The sequence below is a fragment of the Zeus faber genome (assembly GCF_960531495.2).
Source record: "Zeus faber genome assembly, chromosome: 20".
NCBI classification, from domain to species: Eukaryota; Metazoa; Chordata; class Actinopteri; order Zeiformes; family Zeidae; genus Zeus; species Zeus faber.
Genome location: NC_137207.1, coordinates 9,217,531 through 9,236,893, shown reverse-complemented (window position 1 = coordinate 9,236,893; position 19,363 = coordinate 9,217,531). Strand labels below are relative to the sequence as shown.

Below are 19,363 nucleotides of genomic sequence, written 5' to 3'. Positions count from 1 at the left end.
AAGGAGCTGCGTTGAGGTCTGAACGAGTCTGACGCGCAGGAAACCTTTGCGGCCCCCCCCTTTTTTTTTTCAATCTGCAATGGACAATGGTGACAGAGCAAGTTGTAAAGGAGACTCTGGCCGGTCCTTTGCAAACGTGAAGACTAATCATACAGTTCTTGGGCGCTGCAGCGGGACAACACTTTTCTTTATAAAGGCAACGTACACTCTTCTTACGCTCACATGCGCTCTGCTCTCCGGAGGAGGGGGCCATGTGAACCACCGGGCCTGACCATTCAGAAGGGCGAAAAGGGATTTAACCACTTGTGTGCCGGACACGCTCCCTATTGGCCAGAGTCCTGGCAGCAGCAGGCCAATGGAAAGCAATCGCCTGTGCAAAGACGTCCTAGAATTCCTGCAATAAGACAGGATAAAAGCGAAGCGCTTGTTTCATCAAATGTTACTCAATGTGAGGCATTCCCAGACACGCAATTCTTCCCGATGGTCTTTGTCTCTTTGTAGCTCGGGGGCCCCTCAGGTTCCTGTTGGGTTGTCTGGGGCAGCGTACACAGAAACCTCTGCAGCTGAGCTACTCGTCTTTTATTAATTCAAATTCTATACTTTAAATTAATGCAATGTATGCATCCGTTTCTGCAGCACAATAACACAATAAACAACAAACATGTACATTTTAGGTCAGACCTGAGGGCAAAAACAATAGGTAGTAAGATATTCATTAGCTGGCTGATTCTTCCTTTGACAACACGGTATTACAATACATTTACACCGTTAAAAAGTTGTAATATTCACAGAAGCGTGTCTAGTATTGATGTTCAAGCAAGTCAGGAGGGGGAAAAAAAACCCCCAACAACTTAACGAGTGAGCATTTGCCAAATAATTAGTAACTGCCTGACAATTGCCTGCTGTAACCCTACTCAGTGCAGTCTGTGGTGTTGATAAATGAGGGTTTGTCGCTGCTGGGCATGATGAGCAATGTGCTCAGATCTTGTTTCCTCTCCAGCAGCTCAGAGGAATGCAGCAGCTGCGGGCAGAGGGTCCATCTCTGGACCTCAGCACATTCCTCTGAGCCGCTCAACAGTGGCTCTACCCTTGGTTTAGTGAAGAAGCCTGTACCTGAGAAATTACATTGAGGCTAAAACGGGATCATCGGAATAATTGGCTATGTTATTAATGCAGTTATGCTGCTTTCGTTTTCCTATGATTCTTCACATTTATTTTTTTTTTTGGTTGATTAATCTGCACGATTAACTTATTCAATACAATCAGAATCACGCTTTATTGACCAAGTATGCTTTTACACAACAAGAGTCAACCGACAGCTGTATTTCGAACAGGAGATACAATAAAATGAATAACAAAGCAACATTTAAGAAACATGTAGACACTTAGTAAATCTAATAAGAGATTAATGGACAATCAAAATAAGGTGATGGAAATGAAGTGGACAGCTATCTATACCTTTTTCTTTTTTTAATCAAGCTAAAATATAGCTTTTAATTGTATCACAATAAACGCAGACGTGGCATTGACATTGTTGCTAAAATTGTAAATAGCATAATATTTTTTTTCATGATAAATCACACAACCGATTATTTTATAACTAGAATTTTAAAATGTTAATTGTCTGTCGACGGATTACTTTATTAATCACTTCACATCGACATACTTCTTGGTAAATTTGTTTAATTCCGATTTCCTCTGACATTTTTTGTGTAATTCTGTTCAATGAAGGAAAAAAGGGCATCGTTGTAACTTAAAACGTGTCGCATCTGTAACAGGAGTGGAAACATAATTGTTCACACTGAAGGTGCATTATGTGACTTCTCTGCAGTAGAATGTCTGGAAAAAGACTAGACCTACGTCACATATTTTAATCGAGTTGTGTTCTTACTTTATCCCAAATGTTTTTCAAATTTTCAAACCCAGGGAAATCTGTGATTGGAATATAGTTTCAGATGTCTATTTTTATTTAATTTTTTCTATTGTCACTTTTATGTTGTTGTTGTCGTTGTCGTTGTTGTTGTGTGTGTGACGTGAGCTGCTGTAATGCCTTAACTTCCCTATCTAATATCCATCTATCTGTCTGTCTATCTGTCTGTCCGTCTGTCTGTCTGTCTTTCTGTCTGTCTGTCTGTCTGCCTACCTATCCGTCCATCCATCCATCTACCGTCCGTCCGTCCGTCCGTCTGTAACGGCCCGTTTCATTAAGTCGCCTGTCAATGGCGTCATAACCCCTTTACCCCTTCTACTTGCTACGAGTTCCAGGTCAACACGGGGAACACCGGGTGATGGTCGCCACTGTATTGTACTAATGTTTGTATTTATCTGCTATCGTGCTCTGTAAATTCAATTACCATTGTCTGGTGGAGCTCGATTGTTTTTTTTATTATTATTTGCCATTTGCTGCGCGTTCTGTCGCCGAGGCCGTCTCCGCAAAGACGAAGGCAGCAACTCCCATGATCCCACGGTGCTTCACGACGTCATCAAACGCCGTCTTTTGTTCTTGTTTTGATTGAGAGACCCCTAGCGGCGGAGACGAGACAGTGTGCGTTTGAATAACTAGCTCGGTAAAGATGTCAAAAAGCGAGATGCGACGCGCCTCGCGTGAGCCTGTGAGCTCGACTACTTTGCCAGGTTTCCGTACCAGAATTAGCAAGCACGCGTGGCTTTTAAGTGCTGTACAAACGTGACATAAACAACGACAACGTTTGTCTTTTGTGGTAAAACGGAAGCAGCGCAAGGGCGGGTTACGCGGTACCAGCGTCGCTATGGAAACGCCAGGGACATACGGACGCCAGACCACGAACGCAACACTGCAGATATCACGTTAAATTAGACTGCAGTCTTCTTAATCCATAAAGTCAGTTGATTTAATACATATGTAATTATTTTATATATGTATAACTTTTTTCAAAAAAGTTTTTTTTTTAACTTTTTTTTAAATATATAAATCTCAAACAACAATGGATTCTGAATACATCAAAACGCATCTGGGTAAATGTCTCGCTGAAGCACTTTCCGAAGTGGCCGAACGACGACCTGCGGATCCTATCGATTATCTTGCTCACTGGATTTACGGATACAACACTAAAAAGAAATACGAGGCCACGGTAAACTGCCGTGTCTTGTTCCTGCCAGCGAGTGGCGGAATCGCACAAGGCGTGTGACCAAGCAGCATTATCACCTGACATTGTGACCCGTCGCGTTTCATGAAATCGTCTTTTCATTCCAGAAAAAGAGCAACCTGGCATCACTAGAGAAGGAAAGGGGTGAAGCCAGAGAGGAGCAGAAAAAGCTGAACGAGACGGAGATTCAAGAAGCTCCCGACTCAAACAAAGTATGGGCACTTATCTTATGACTGATATTGAATTATTTCTTGCATGTGACCCGCACACCTAATAGTATGTGTGTAATTTGAAGGCGTCAAGTCCTCCACCAGCTCCAGCATGTGAGAGACCGCAAAGTGCTGGCCAGACGAAGCTTGAGCCGGTGTTGGGGGGAGATGTTGTAAGATCTGTTTTTCATTGCATTGGATGGTTTTGGGGCTGGACTAAAACGTTTGGCCATTTTCTACTATCTTCCATTGTTACCCTCCAGTGCAACACTTGAAAATGAGTTGGGTTTTTTTAACCCATTGTGCTAAAAGTACTGCAAAGTGAAATAAAGCAGGAACTGACTCTGAAGAACCTAACCAGGCTGAGTTGTGGAGGAAAAGTAGAATTGAATTAGAAGTCATTTTTACCACAGTCTAATTTACAACTTTTGCTCACATGCCACAATTTTACCAGACGACGGATCAACCTGTAATCGGTGAAGCCGCTGATTCTGTCCAGACGGTGTCTGACCCAGTAAAAGAAGGTCTGGAGGAGGGGGCACAGGAAACACAAGAACCAAATGTTTCCCCGAATGATCAGGACCAGGATACGGTGGTTTTTCCAATATAATTCCTTTATTAAGAATCATACATGATGGCAGCTCTGTGCAAATGAGAGAAAAGGCGGTTGATAAAAAATAAACATAATCTCATGAATGTTTGCACACCTCTGCTCTCATGGAGCCAGTTGATTTCCATCTAATGAGGCCGTTTGGGCAAAAGATATAAACTATGTGATCAACGTATTATCAGATCTCGCAGAGCAAGTATTCAGCATCGGATTCGACAGAAGTGGCCACAACAGCCGATGCTGAAGGGAACAGTCATCTGAGGTCAAAGGAGACATTTCCCTCTGATTCGGAGAACCAGCACAGCACGGACGACCTCAGTAAAGTTGACGAAGAGAATGTTAAACAGGAGGTGAAAGATATGATGATCGTCACCTGTGTGATCTTGGTGATTTCGGTGGTAGCATCCCTGCTTTATCTCTGGTGTCTTTTCTGGGATAACCTCTTTCCTGCCCTTTGCAGCCCCTTCGGTTCTTGTGCATGATGTGCATGATGGTTCTTATGCATGATGCTTGTAGTGTTGGAGTGGGTGTAGGTTTGGGCCTCCTGCTTTGATGATTTCTCCATTACTCGGCTCGTCGCTTGGTTTGCGTGGCGTGGGAAAGTGACTGAGGCTGCGGTGTGTCTACTAGATGGAGGTTAGAGATAACGCAACCGTTCCAGCGTCCTTGTTGGAGGACTCAGAGGACTCTTCCCCTCCTGAGGTCCTCGGGTCTCAAGTCAAACAGGCGTCCATGGAAATGCCTGATGGCGCAACTGAGGCGGAACCAAGTGGTGATCCATTGGAGGACAAAGATGCCACGGTTGGCCGAGATGAGGATGAGGTGATGTGTCATTTTTAGTGACCAAAGGGCATTAAGTTGTATTTGAAGTCCTTGTAGCTTAACCGACTACACAAATGGTGTCTCACTCATATGAAATACCATATAAATGAGCAGTATCCAGAATTGTGGAAGGCAGATATTCAAGAGCACAGGGTGAGGTATCTTCAGCTGTTAAGCGTTCAGAAGTTAAGCGGCTGGGATTTGACATCTTACAATTGGTGGGTTTTGCGCACTCCTCAGCAGGTGGCCGATGGACTCGAACCTGAGCCCGATGACGGACGACAACAAGCTTCAAGCCAAGAAACCGATGATCAGAAATATGATCAAATAGAAGAACAGCGAGAGAAACAAAGCCCCTCTCCCCTTGGTCCTGGGGATGAAGAGAAGGAGGTGCTGATGAAATGTAGACGTTGTCAACCAATGCCATTTTCTTAATTTTAACACAGCTTGAGGATTTTGTGTTATGCATCAAAAAAAGAAAACAACAGGAAGGAAAGCAAGCTGACCGAGTTGGTAGAAGAATCAAAAGTGCTAACTGGGGACATGCAAAAGGTCAGATTTGGATTTTTAGCCATTAAGATGCGACTGTTTCCACAAGTAAGAGAATAGGAGTCCAGCGTTGGTTGCTCAAGGACACTACGACAGGGAAGACATGTTGCTCGGAGCAAACCGTTGACACTGTAGGACAGACCCTCTACAACTAGCTGCATGAGGGAAAGAACACCCAGTGGAGTAAGAGAACACCTCTGGTAAAGCACAAAGGAGCATTTGGAATGTACTGTCGACAAAAATATTTACTTTTACCACCAAGAGGTCTGAGATATTCATGAAAAAAAACCACATCATTGATCAGGATGACTTAGGGAGGAGAAAAGTAGAGTTGAATTGGGAGTCATTTTTACCACAGTCTAATTTACTACTTTTGCTCTCATGGCACAATTTTACCAGGCGACGGATGAACCTCAAACCGGTGAAGCTGCTGATTCTGTCCAGACGGGGCCAGTGCCTGGCCCAGTGAAAGAAGGTCTGGAGGAAGGGGAACAGGAAACACGAGAAACAAATGTCCCCCCGGATGATCAGGACCAGGATAAGGTGGTTGCTCTGATATAATTCCTTCATTATGCATTCATACATCCATTTAATTACCGATTGGCTGACATTTTCGAGACAAAAAAAAAAAAAAAAAGAAGCCCAGCCGAGAGGCAGCAGTTTGAGACTTGGAGATTTAGAGGCAGCCTGTCCGGGCCGTGAGAAGAACAGTGCTTCTTAAAGGAAGGACGTCAAGAGACAGAAATGCGGGAGCAGGCCCTGATTAAATATTTAACCGGTATTGCTTTGACAGTCTTGTCTCAAGAGGCAAACAAGGCCCCAGACAGGCGGGGCCGCTGATAATACGGCCCCAACTGAGTGTGATGTACTGATGGACGGTACAGAGTACGAGGGGCTAACGGCGTCACCGGGGGGGGGGAGCCTGAACGCTCTCCTTCCAGCAAGGAAGCCCCCAGAGGAGATAGAAGATAATGCTTCTCAAAAATGAATTTTATTGTGTCATAAGTCTTATCATCTCTACATGGAAAAATAGAAAAATTAAATAGTTATACAAGAATTCTTGAAATTGCCTATAATGCCTGAAAATGCCAGCCCAAAATCTTTTTACACATACGTTAACAATATATCCCTGATTAATATTTGCCAAGTTATTAATGAGGCTTATTTCTGTCTTTTTTTGCTTTTCTAGGAAGAAAAAAACGACTAGACTCTCCCAGTGGATTTTTATTATTATTATTTTTTTTTGTGAAGCAGTCCACTTTACATTCTCAATAAAGTTTTGGAACGCATTGGTTTGAAACTAATTACAAAAACAAAAAAGTGTTGAATCTGTCATTTATAGTATCACATTTGTTTTATTAGTTGTGCGTTTTGTATTTTTGTATTTTGTGTGTGTGTGTGTGTGTGTGTGTGTGGGTGTGGGGTTTTATTTTTAAATAACCGCAACTGCCTTCTTGACCATGTCCCCCTTGAAAAAGAAAATCAAACGAAAAAAAACATGATTACTATTATAATTATTTTATAAACGATACTTATTGAGTAGATTTGACCGTTTACCGTCCCGGTGGTGATGTCATTCTTCGAAATGTTTCACACTCTGACGGTGAAAAGTGGGATCGGGAAGTAAAATCAGGGCTAAGGTCACGCGGTTCAAAGGTCACGTCATGTGACTCTGACTGGCTTGGCCGCCTCCCGCGCAGCTGCGCCTGATTGAAAGGCGGCCCCGGGAGGCAGCGCTCCTCGGTGACGACTCGAATGGGTCCGACCCGTGGAAAGACCGAGGCTTTAAATATGCATTCAGCCCGCAAACATTTCATTCGAGCTCCAACAGGAAGCAAGGATTGAGCTCGGAGGAAGGGGTTTTGGTTTTTTTTTTGGAGGGGATTTCCGCAGCCGACCCACCCCCCGCCCGCCGCTGTTTGTTGTTGTTGTTGTTGTTGTTGTTGTTGTTGTTGTTGTCGTCGTCTGGACGCTCACCTGACCATGGCGGTTATAGCCCGCGCGGTGGGCGCAGCTGTCGCCCTAATAACTCGTATTTTCAACTATTTCACCGACCTGTTTCTCGTTCCACCGCCGAGGGCCACTCTCAGACATCTGGAGGAGACGGAGCTGAAGACTTTGAAAGGAGGTAAGTTCTTCAAGCCTCCTGTTTTATTTTATTTTATTTTTTAGTTGTATTGTGTACAGTTATACTTGCATTTAACTGTGTGTTATAGCCTTCTATTGTGTTTTAAGAGAATCCGATAATTACCGAAACCCCACAAAATGTATTAAAATGCCTGATGTCGTGTCTCTTCCCCTAGTAACGAGGACTTTCAAAGCAAAGTCCTTGTGGAGTGACTCCGGTGCCGTTATCCTGGCTGTCCGCCGGCCCGGGTGATTTCTGTGCAGGGAGGTAAGGTTTTTTTTTTTGTTAGTTTTTTTTGCGGATGTCCAATCCCATTTGACCCGTCGAGAATCGGAATTGCGGCCCGGCATCTGACGTTCATTTGTGGTCGCTCTTCACCCACCCCGACCCCGCCAGGAGGCCGCAGAGCTGTCCTCTCTGAAGCCCCAGCTGGACCAGCTGGGGGTGGCCCTCTTCGCCGTGGTGAAGGAGGACGTGGGCACAGAGGTCCAGAGCTTCAGACCCTACTTCAGCGGGGAGATCTTCTTGGATGAAAAGGTGGCGGCCCTGTCGTGCGTGTCCCGTGTGCTTGATTCCCATGGGGCTGGGGGGGGGTGGCGGTTTTATGGTTTGGCCTGCTTCCCCTGTTAGAGTGGAACGTAGCCCTTCAAGTGAGACAGAGGCGGCTTTTATTCTTCTGAAAGTTGCCGGTCATTCGGCTGTTAGGATAGATTTTATTTTTATTTATTTATTTTTTAAGGGTGCGCGGAAGAGAAGTGAAACTCTTTGTGTTCTTTCAGCGACATTTCTATGGACCCCAGGAGCGGAAGATGGGTCTGCTCGCGTTCCTCCGCGTGGGCGTGTGGATGAACGGCCTGAGAGCCTTCAGGAACGGCTTTGTGGGAAATGTTTTCGGGGAAGGCTTAGTTCTGGGAGGGGTGTTTGTTCTTGGACCAGGACAGCAGGTAAATCCCCTCCAGTCTCATCCCCGGCTGACTGTTTTTCAATGTTGCGCTGAGCTCAAGTTACGCATTTACCGGCTTTCTCTTTTTGTTTTCTTACCGTATCTGGACATGTTGTGTAACTTTCTCGTTGTGTCCCATTTTCGTTTCTTTTAGGGAATATTGCTTGAGCATCGAGAGATCGAGTTTGGAGATAAGGTCAATATTCTGGATGTCCTCAGAGCTGCAAGGCACATACCACAGGAGCTTGTGTCTTTTGAGAATAGATAATACTCTAAATATTTCTGCTTCCATTGATAAATGTTATTTCCTACAAATTGTAAGTGAAGACCTGAAATCTTGCACATTTAAAATCTGTAAAAAAAATAAACTTGCTTGTTTTTGGGGTGACTATTCCTGAGGGCCTCTGCTCTTTGGACGTGTGTGTGTGTGTGTGTGTTTGTTTTAAGGGGTTCTAGGTGTGTTAATGATGGTCTGATTCTAAACTCGATAGAGGAATTAGGCCTGATGTATAACACTTTTGGTTAACTTTATTACTAATCATCTCTTGCACATGTTCTCTCAGAAGCTTAAAGCTGGTGGTCTTTGAATAATAAAGTGGTATGATGTACATTTGGATCTTGTGTGTTGTTTCCGAACATGACATTGAAATAAGAATTTATCGGGCAAGCCCTGTTTTCCGGATTGAAAAATGTTCCATGTCGCACATTCTGATGCTTCATTGGTCAAACCTCTTCAATTAAACTCAAAATCGATTGTGTGCCCTTCCACTTCAAATACCAGTGTAGTCATCTATCAGAACAGTGTAGCGTATAGGAACACTTGGTCAGACACTGACTCTAAAACTTCTGGGTGAAATGGCTTGGACTGCAGTGTCTGTGGAACGAATGGATCTTTTTTTTTATTTTTATATCTGCATGTGTATCAGGTATTAATATAAATCTAAACAAATATGCTTTTGCTGCTTTTAAAATGTCCAGAAATAGGGGAACCTAAATATTTACACTTAAAAATAATAAATGAAAATCAATGCAGAAACCCAGATTATCACAAAGACCTGTGACAATACATCCATTCTAAGCTTAATCATCTATTAACAACATATTTATGTTTCTGCTCTTGCTTCAATGGACAAAAACACCGGCGATCCTCGTTTTGTGGAAGTGAAGGATAGCTGACTGATAAACCCCCTTATCACTGTGTGTAGTCCTTAATCTGTTGTTGGAACCACTTTAATTTTGCGTAGTTTGTTGATTGTGATATGTTGTTTCCATTTGTATTTTTGTGTGCAATATATAAGACAGTGTTAACAGTCGACACCAAATGGTATCACAACCACCATACATCGTGGGCAGGCTAAAGCTCTACCAAATATTTTTACTTTAATAAAAAATAAAGTAAAAACATTTTTTTCCCATCGTTCAAAAGCAGTCGTATTATTACAATTGAAATGAAAGTTAAAACATTTTTAATATATATATATATATATAAAGAAGTTACGTAATTGAAGTTAAAACCTGCCTTGATTGACAGCTACCTATCCAATCACAGTGGCCGGGGGGGGGCGGGTCTTCGGCTGTGCCTGCAGAGTCCCAGGTAACCGCGCTCATTCTGCTCAACATGGAGACAGGTAGGACTTTCACGGCTTTCTAGCTCCTCTCTTGCGACCCAACACTACGTTGTCTTCGTGGAATGAGAGGTTTTCAACGAAAGCCACTGGTATTTGCGTAGCGTTACTTTCCTACTGTGTTATACTTGCAGTAATTGTTGTTATTGGTATTGTCACGTTGTTTTGGCAAGTTCTCAGTGGCGCTGTCCGAGGTGCTGACGGGCGTGTCTGTGTGTCTGTGTCTGTGTGTGTGTGTGTGTCTGTGTGTGTGTGTCTGTGGATGTGTGTGTGTGTGTGTGGGGGGGGGGTCACGTGACATCCTGACTAAGTGGGTCAAGCACTGGAAAGACTGTGCTAAGAAAAACCCATTAAATCCAATTTCTAAGCCAAGTCTGGCCGAGACGTCCCATGTCTTGTCCTACCCATGTCTTTGATGGAGGATTACTGTACCAAGTGTTTACAATGGCAGATCAGCTTGCTGCTTGTTGCACAGGGTTTTACCAGTTAAAGCACTCTCCAGTCACTTTAATTGATTTGCATTTGCCAACCATGACAAAAAGAGAATTACACTATACAGGTGACTGAGATGCACCATGGACAGGAATGGAGCAAAATGTGATGCCAAGGAGACAGAGAGTCATCCATCATGCCACAAAGCTGCCTTCTGTGGTGAGTTAGGCCATTTTCCTCAAAAAAAGGAAACGGCAGGAAAACCGAGAACATCGGTGCTTCCATAATTCCATAATTTCAAGGTGCATAATATTAAACCGCCGCGCCGTCCACTCATCCAAATGTGAGCAAACAGTAAATTATTTCCAATGTTGAGGGACACCAGCCCTAAGACCCTGGTCCCGCCTCCTCTCCGTGCAGGCTCCTTCATCCAGAGCTGAGTCCCGGGTGGAGTCTGAGTGAAAGGAGACTCTGCCAGCAGCCATGGCTCACTCGTCAGACCGGTCCCGCAAGGAGACGACCCCTGGCACACAGGGGTCACACACGGCTACACGCCACCTCTTACGGAAGAGGGAGCAGCGGCGGCGTGGAATCCGATCCTCCTCACCCATGGGCCGGGTCATCCTCATCAACTCACCCGTGGATGGTAAGAAGCAGCTGGACGGCCTGCCTCGTATACCACGTTATATGCTACCCCTGGGCTGTTGTTTTTGTTATTGAAACTACTCTGTAGCTAAGCTGAGACCAAGTCTTGGATGTCTCTTAAGTGCCAAATGTTGACCATTTGTCACCAACAACAGATAGATAGAATAAATAAGTTAATTGATTAGAAGCTGCGACCATTAAAATAATTCTTCTCCTTGCACTATTTAAGAGACCCCTGTCTGACGAAAATGTTACGTAGCCACATAAGATGAGCTCAAACTAAAGGCACCATGCTCCCACCTTGCGTCCTCAGGGGGAGATGACTGCGAGGACATCCATACGATCACAGTGGATAAAAGTGTGGATGGAAGGCTGGGCTTCAGTGTTCGTGGAGGCTCGGAGCACGGCCTCAGCATCTTCGTCAGTAAGGTGGAGGACAACAGCACTGCAGGTAAGGTCATTTTTATTGGAGGCGTTATTGCAATATACAGTAACTTAATTATGGGAAGACTCCAGAAGAGTCTTGGCCTTTGTCAGGGTCATCATGTGCCGAAACGCATTGGTTTTCTACAAATAAACTGTTCTTCCGCTTTCAACAAAGATGCCTGTAATCTTGTGTTTGTTTCAAGTGCTCCTGATATACAACTGTGTCAAAGTGACTTCTCATAACCAATGAGATGGCTGAATCTCTTCTATATCGGTCTCCTCATATGTAATCATGTGTATTTGTATGTTCATGTGTGTGCGTGCCGGCCCACAGAGCAGGCAGGCCTACGTGTGGGTGACAAGCTGGTGGAAGTGAATGGCGTTAGCCTGGAGAGCATCACCATGAGCAGCGCAGTGAAGGTGCTGACGGGCAACAACAGGCTGAGGATGGTGGTGCGGCGGGTGGGCAAGGTGCCCGGCATACGCTACTCCAAGGAGAAGACCACCTGGTGAGAGGGGCCCCACCTCGGTGACCTTGTGGTAAACGTGAATGAACAATGGTTAGAGTGGTGGTAAAAATCTGCCGTGGAGTCTACTACAATTGAACTTCACTGTCCAATTTCCAGGGTGGATTTGATCCACAGAAGGATGGTGGTGGAGGAAAGTGGGCGGACGCCGTCGGAGGTCAGCTCGAGCAGCGCCCTCCAAAGGATCGTCCACCTCTACACCACCTCCGACGACTACTGCCTGGGCTTCAACATCCGCGGGGGCAAGGAGTTTGGCTTGGGTATCTACGTATCTAAGTGGGTATCTTTCACCCTTGGGAGTAAGATGTAGACTTCAGTAAAGAGTGAATATGTGTATGATATATATGATATGAGACTAAATATCGTCTGGTATTATGGGTATCGTATTACAGCAATATAGTTCAATGTCGTCTTTAAAGCTGCATCAGAGTAAAATAATGCAGTTTTCTGAGCTTCCTAGACTGTTCTACCTGTTCTAATTAATGCCTCTAACTGTTTGGTTAGAATATCCTAATGATTGTTTCTATAGGTTTTCAAATATTCCATGTGTGTAAATATCTTATGAACGCACCAAGAGTCATCCCCAAAATACACCAAGGAAATGTTGTGATATTTGACTTTGTCACTAGTATTGCCCAGCCCTAGTATGTTCTGCCCTTTTCTAAACTCCCACCCTTCACTGTTTTTCTCTGGAAGTCGACTCTTTTTTTTCCTTCTGCTTGCTCAATGATGTGTCTCAACTCCCTGCTGGCTCTGCTTTTCCGTCGTGTCAGACTGGACCCCGGCGGTCTGGCTGAGCTGAATGGGATTAAGATGGGGTACCAGATCCTGGCGGCCAATGGGGTGAGCTTCGAGGACATCAGCCACAGCAGCGCCGTGGAAGTGCTGAAGAGCCACACACACGTCATGCTGACCATCAAGGTGAGGGAAACCTGGTTTTGTCCTTTATGACCACATACATTGGATAAGACACACGTTTTTTTAAGTTTTGGTGACTGTAGTAAAGAAGTGGTTTCTGTCTCCAAAACAAACTTTTTGTCATACCAAAAACGTACTGAAACCGTGACCTAAAAAAATCCACTTCTGTACTGAAATGTGAGTTCTTGTGGGCCGGGACACATTGTTTTCTGTGTGACATTAAGCAATGTGACATCAAACTGTTATGCAGATCAATATTTGACGACCAGGCTCTAAAGGCTAACATTCAAGCTTTCCTCCATATCTTAGTTTGAGTTCACTGTGTGGCTGCCCGGTGTTGGATTCTGTGTTAATGACAGACTAGAGAGTGTATCACATTCCATTAGTATGTATTTGCTACGTTCGGTTATGAGAAATTAAGCTTTATGCTTTTATTACAGGTTTCAGTTAAGTGATCTTACATCCATTCATTTACTCTTTACCCCCCCCCCCCTCCTCCCCCAAACACACACACACACACACACACACACACACACACACACACACACACACACACACACACACACACACACACACACACTCATTCACACATCGCTAAGTACACATACACACACGCCTGCGTTGCGGTCGCTCCCCGCGGTCATGTGGCAGGGCAGACAGCTGGCACGCAGTCGTAATATTCCTCGCTCACTTTACTTGTCGGAGCTTCGGGTTTCGCTCTGTGAAAAATGGCCAGAGCCCTGTGCATTATTCACCAGGCAGTCAGGATCGGGTGGTGATCGAAGCATTGGGCCGTGTTTTTGTTTTTTTTTGCCAGTTTTGTTCTTCCATCCCCCTCTTTTCCTCCCTGTCCTCCCCCAACCCGGCGCTGGTTAACAAGCTTGTGCTAGTGGCCCAGTGCCATTGTCGTCCTACCTATTGTCAAACCGTGAAAAAAGCCCAGTTTGACAAAGAGTGGTTTTTTTTTTTGTCACTGAGGGTAGAGAGGACAGAACTGCATGGTTTTGGTTCCCATTGAAGCTCTAGGGTTACGCTTTATCAAATATAGCGATCCCATGAAAGTTTAAAGGTCTCTTCTGCTGTATCCATTTGCATATCTCTGGTCATATCTTTCTCTCCAGGAAGCGGGACGATACCCTGCCTATAAGGAGATGGTGGCAGAATACAGGTGGCTCAATAAGTGTATGTATCTGCCCTTTGTCTCAGCTTTCAATAACATTGTCTCATTTACTAGAAAGCTGCAAACAGACTCTCACTCCTATAACACACGCAGTGAGCATGAGCTTGTTGGAGTCTCCATGTTATGATTAAAATTAGGTATATTTGAATTTGATTCATAAAGTTTTCCGCCCAAGCCTCTTTAAAGTGTCATTTCAACATACTACACGGTCATCACCGATATGCACAGACGTTCATGTCCTGTTGATTCCTTCCTGCTTCCCAGTGGCCAACGGTACTCAGCAATCCTCTTCTCTGGGCTCGGAGTCCAACTCCTCAGCCTCCTCGCTGTCCTCTGGGACTCCGGTCAGCTCTCTGAGTGGTCTGTCCCAGGTTATGTTCCCTCCTTGCCTTCCCTTTGGCTCAGACATGGTGGATGTCTGTATCTCCACGGAGGACCAGAGGTCAGGCACATCTCGTCTTTCTGTAGAAAGAATAATTATCCTACGGCACCACAAACAACGTAGATCTCGAACACAATCTCTGTCTCTCTCTCAGAAGTTCTTTGGCTTCATATTGACAGTCAGACATACAGACCTTATCATTGTCATATATTTTTGCACCAATATAAAGAACACCGCTGTATCTGTGTTGTTCTTTTCAAATGTTTATGGGTTATTTATGTATCCTTCCGCCAAAACACATCTCATGTCTGTCACTTGGGGTTTTTAAGCATGTTTAAAAAATAATCTGAGAACTGCTGAAACTGCTGCAATATGTCAAATATTTATTGTATGTATTTGTTTGTCTTCTTGCAGGTTTGAGTGTGACCGTATTGAGACCGCCATCCAGACCGACCTCCCCTCTCAGAGGATGGGCGCAGACACCAGTCGCAGCCTGGGACCCACCACCTTTCTCAGGGACAGTGTGATTCGCGGGGAGGAGGGCCGGGGCGGGGGAGAGTCCCCAAAAACAGCCGTGCTCCTGGCCCTCAGCCGACCCAGCCGGCCCATCAGCAGGTCACAGAGCCAAGTCACGGTGGCAGGTGAGGCGGGGCATACAGGAAAAATACAAATGCAGTCTGGCCCTGGCATTGACTTACAAAGCATGCCACAGCAGATGAGATAAGCCTGTCATCCTATCTTTCAAGCGGTGCAAACCCAGGCCACAGAGGGAGAAGATTCATCTCTGGGATCTCTGAAATGGTTTCATGTGATTGAAATGTATTTGTCATTGTCTAGTACTGAAGGATTTGAGCACTGTTCACAAGGAGTAGAGAAATTGTTCAGGCGATAAATACAGATTGTCTTGCACGTCAACCACAGAGGTCAAGCAGAAGAAGGAGAAGAAGAAGCAGAAAGGGAAGGATCCCGAAGAGAAGAGCACCCTGCAACGCTCCAAGACCTTCGTCAACCTGCTCTTCAGAGGACGCAAAAGGGACGCCTCCAGGGGGCGCTCCAAATCCCCTTCCAAATCCCCTTCCAAATTGGAGCTGGGCAGAGGTATTGCAAGGAGACTCCCTTCGGTCAACAAAAAAATACCTGAATGTACCTCAATACCTGAACTCAAACGATAGTTGACCTTAAACTGTAAATAAAGTCCTTGTTGACTTTTTAAGTTCTTCTTAGCGTGTGTGAGCGCGGGGCTAGAGGTCTTTTCTTTTTCCTCCAGAGGGGGATCATGGCGGACGGCGCCCCAGTCTGATGCCAGACCCAGAGATGCTCAGCGTGGTGGAGGACATGGCCCGCAGACTACTGACGGACGACGAGGTGGTGTCTGTGATGAAGACTTGCCGAAGGGTGAGCGGCTTCAGCCCAGCGCTGGACGGACACGTAGAGCTTCGATGGAGTTTCCGCTTGCAATTCTGCTGACAGCTTTACGGTTTCTGCTTGATAACTGTAGCTTCTGTGTTATTAAAGTCAACAGGATTTACACAAGAGGCAGCTCTGTCATAGTCCTGTTAAGCATAATGGAAGCTGTGTGTGATGAATGGCGTCAGCCGCTCCCATAAAGGACTATTTGTTTTTGTACTTTTCTACTTATTTTTAAATCCCTCGAAAGGCCAAATATGGCTTTATTCTATATTACATTGTCTTTCCACCTGCAGTACATAACAGAGCATTCAGTGGAGAACTTTGTTCTCCACCTGCTGGCGGTGCTGGACCGGCCGGAGAAGCTGCTTTTACTCAGAGAGGTCAGGTAAGGACAGAGAAGTTGCAGTTTATATAACATTTCATCCAAATGTTTTTCAAATGCTTTAGAGACATGACTCGATGAAACGTTCAGTTGGGAGCAAATGGTTTGAACCTCAAATACACAATTTTACATTTCTCTCTTAATAATTAATTCAGAGTGTTTGCAGAGCAATGAAACAATAAATCACTTATTTTTGTCATGAGGGGAGGGATCAGGGCTACAGGCGAAAAAAGGTTGTTTGGGGTACTGCGGCAGTTGTAACTATAGGAGGACTGTGGAGAGTCTGAGAAATGAAGGAGAGTCTGAGATTATGGTTTCTGGATATTAAGCACTGTAGCCTTATACGGGTTAAATTGCTAAATTAATACATATAATATATATATATATATATATATATATATATATATATAAAAAAAATCCTGTCATCTTATTCCTCAGAATGCTGTTGGCTCCGGTCGATCTTGGGGAATTTAACAACTTGGTGACCCCTTTCGAAGTGGAGGCTTATGATATTCTCAAGTATCGATCAAGTATGTATGCCCAATGCCGCATTAATTGTCTGAACGACTCCGTGCCATTTTATGCAACACCACTGGTCCAACTCACCTCTGCCGCCGTTTTTCTGTTTGTGTTGGAATTGTTTCACACTACTGTATTTAAATTATTCTTAAAAGTATGTGCTCAACATATCACCATACTGTATTTTCCAGTATAAACTTGAAAACCTATAAATAAAAAAAGACAGAAAAAATATGCGGCATATAATATGTGGAGAAAAGGCATAAGGTTTTCTAACTTCTGTTTAGACTTTCTTAAACATTCTTCTCTTGTCTGGTTTATAGTTCGAACTCCTCCTCTGCGCTCCCCTACGTCTGGACGAGCTCCGAAACGACATCTCATCACTCCCATCCCTGGTGAGCTCCATGGCGTCCATCTCCCTTAAAACATTACTTAACAATGCTGCAGTTGAAGCTTTTGAAACTTGCTGTTATATATATATATATATATATATATATATGCAGATTTGACCACCTGGAAAAATAACAAAACTATTTAATGGATTCTGAATGGATTATACTTCCTAATATACTTCCTAGGGTCAATATGTTAATCATCTTTTGAATAACGAAGGTGACACAATGGACATTTTTTTGTTGCCTTTAATGCTCTAGTCAAGCCACCTCCTATGTCCAGGTTTCTATTAAGTGTATCAGTCAAAGAATGAATCTGATCAGTTTGTCCTCTTTAGACTACAGGGGCGGCTTTGCGCTCCACAGCGCTGTGGAGGTGGAGAGGGAGAGCCACCTGCTGGAGGAGCTGGAGAAGCTCCGTGTCTCCGGACCGGGGCAGGGCAGGGACAAGCCCCAGCCTTTGAAAGCCTTCACACCCCTGCTGGACATCCCGGTGGACGGATACGGCGCCGACTCCAGAGAGCCCAGACCCAGCGCCGCCAGCCCCCTGCCTCCCAACTGGCTGTTGGCCCACAATACAGACGCACGCCCCCCTCTCAGATCAGACATCGGCACCATCCGCTCGGTCCACTTTGACGAGGTGGCACTGCACTCCGTTTTGGACAAAGGGGAGGCCGCCTCGGAGAGGGGGAGGTCCCCGCTGAAAAACGGACACTCCAAGGGGAAGAAGGATAGAAGTGGGGAGAGGGGTGGAGAGGGCGTGTTTACGCTGCCGAGTGGCCCTCGTAGGGGCCAACCCTTACTCTCGCAGGTGTTTTCTTCAGGTGTCGGGCCGGAAAAACACAGCAGCGGGGGACAGACTAAACGCCACGAGGAAGCGTTTCAGAATGGACTCAGTAGCAAGGCCCGCGAGCAGCAGTACGAGCTCCAAACCGTCAGCATCTCTAAGACCAAGCAGTCACTGGGTAAATGGGCTCCAGCACTTCAGAGAAAAGTTGTACTCTTATTGTTTTTTTGCTTGTGAGTTTTGTAGATGAGCGTCATTGTCACTCATGTCTTCATACATTTGGTATGAAGGGTTGGCAAGAAAATGTTTCATCCCTGATATATTTGCTATTCACAAAGGCCTTCCCACAGAAAAACCGAGCTTGTTTTTAACACTGCAGGCATCAGTATATCTGGTGGGATGGAGTCCAAGATTCAGCCGGTGGTGAAGATAGAGAAGATATTCCCCGGAGGAGCCGCCTCCGCCTGCGAAGTCCTTAAGGTACAAGCACACATTTACAAACACAGAGGCACAAAAAATGGCCCCTGGGTCTTATTTGCCTATGCTTGTGTGGGCTTGCAATTGCTTATGTTGATTTATGTGTTTGCACTTGCTGGCCTGGTGATATTTTTCATTCCCTTTCCCCCCCCGAACACATATTAGGCCGGATTTGAGTTGTTGTCAGTGGATGGAGTCTCCCTGCATGGAGTTACCCACCAGCACGCTGTTGACATCATCCGAAAAGCCTTCAGCAATAAGGCCAAAGACCCCATGGTGTTCATAGTGAAAGTCCCCAAAAAACCCTTGGATGGAGAATGACTCCACCTCGCAGCCCTTTTTAATGGAAACCAAGCTTCCCCGCTGCCTGGGAGATGCAGGGATTATCAGAGAGGCAGCCGTCACTGGGTCCAGATTCATTGCGTTTGAAGCTCGGAACGAAGACAAAGACAGTAGTCTCCTCTCTGCGCTCAGGAACAGCTTGACGAAGTGAACGAGGTGGGGACGAGCAACGCATCCTGCCAGGAAGCTACTGACCTAAAACCCAAACGGCGGCAGGCCAAGGTGCAAGCCTCTCTGTGGGAAAGTCTCTTCCCTGTCTGAGGCAGTTTATTCCCCTAGAGACCCGAGCTACAACGTGACGCTTGGAGCCGATGGACTGGACTTTCACCGGAGAGTTAGAATATTCTAAAATAACAAATGATGTAAGCGCTTCGTGGAATAACGGTACATCCCGCTGTTTATTTCAATTTGCAGACTCATCACCTACAATGTCAGTGCCTTTACAACACAACACCCTGTGTACAGTTTGAGAGGGTGCACATAAGTGGCCTAAAAATATGGAGGATTCATTTTGTGCTGCAGACTCTATACAC

The 19,363-nt window shown here is 45.1% G+C and overlaps 2 protein-coding genes and 1 pseudogene across 3 annotated transcripts; all 3 read left to right on the top strand.

The window, feature by feature from the left end:
• Positions 1–2,793: 2,793 nt before the first annotated feature.
• dydc2 (DPY30 domain containing 2) lies at positions 2,794–5,876 on the top strand (the record flags this gene model as incomplete). Its single annotated transcript, XM_080020866.1, has 5 exons — positions 2,794–3,110; positions 3,233–3,337; positions 4,575–4,766; positions 5,010–5,156; positions 5,715–5,876. The coding sequence occupies exons 1-5, from the start codon at positions 2,964–2,966 to the stop codon at positions 5,874–5,876; spliced, it is 753 nt and encodes a 250-aa protein (XP_079876992.1). The 5' UTR covers positions 2,794–2,963.
• Positions 5,877–7,036: 1,160 nt separating this feature from the next.
• LOC307245966 (peroxiredoxin-like 2A) lies at positions 7,037–8,986 on the top strand (annotated as a pseudogene). The gene is made up of 5 exons (XR_013844777.1): positions 7,037–7,443; positions 7,619–7,710; positions 7,840–7,980; positions 8,223–8,387; positions 8,541–8,986. The product of XR_013844777.1 is annotated as a peroxiredoxin-like 2A (transcript).
• A 1,940-nt stretch (positions 8,987–10,926) lies between these two features.
• Positions 10,927–18,809, top strand: LOC307245335 (PDZ domain-containing protein 7-like; the record flags this gene model as incomplete). Its single annotated transcript, XM_080020865.1, has 16 exons — positions 10,927–11,089; positions 11,402–11,539; positions 11,849–12,023; positions 12,141–12,317; positions 12,815–12,962; positions 14,081–14,141; positions 14,404–14,581; positions 14,936–15,162; positions 15,443–15,619; positions 15,789–15,916; positions 16,225–16,316; positions 16,752–16,843; positions 17,156–17,227; positions 17,563–18,189; positions 18,391–18,491; positions 18,654–18,809. 16 exons carry the CDS (start codon positions 10,927–10,929, stop codon positions 18,807–18,809), a joined length of 2,712 nt encoding a protein of 903 aa, XP_079876991.1.
• Positions 18,810–19,363: the final 554 nt, after the last annotated feature.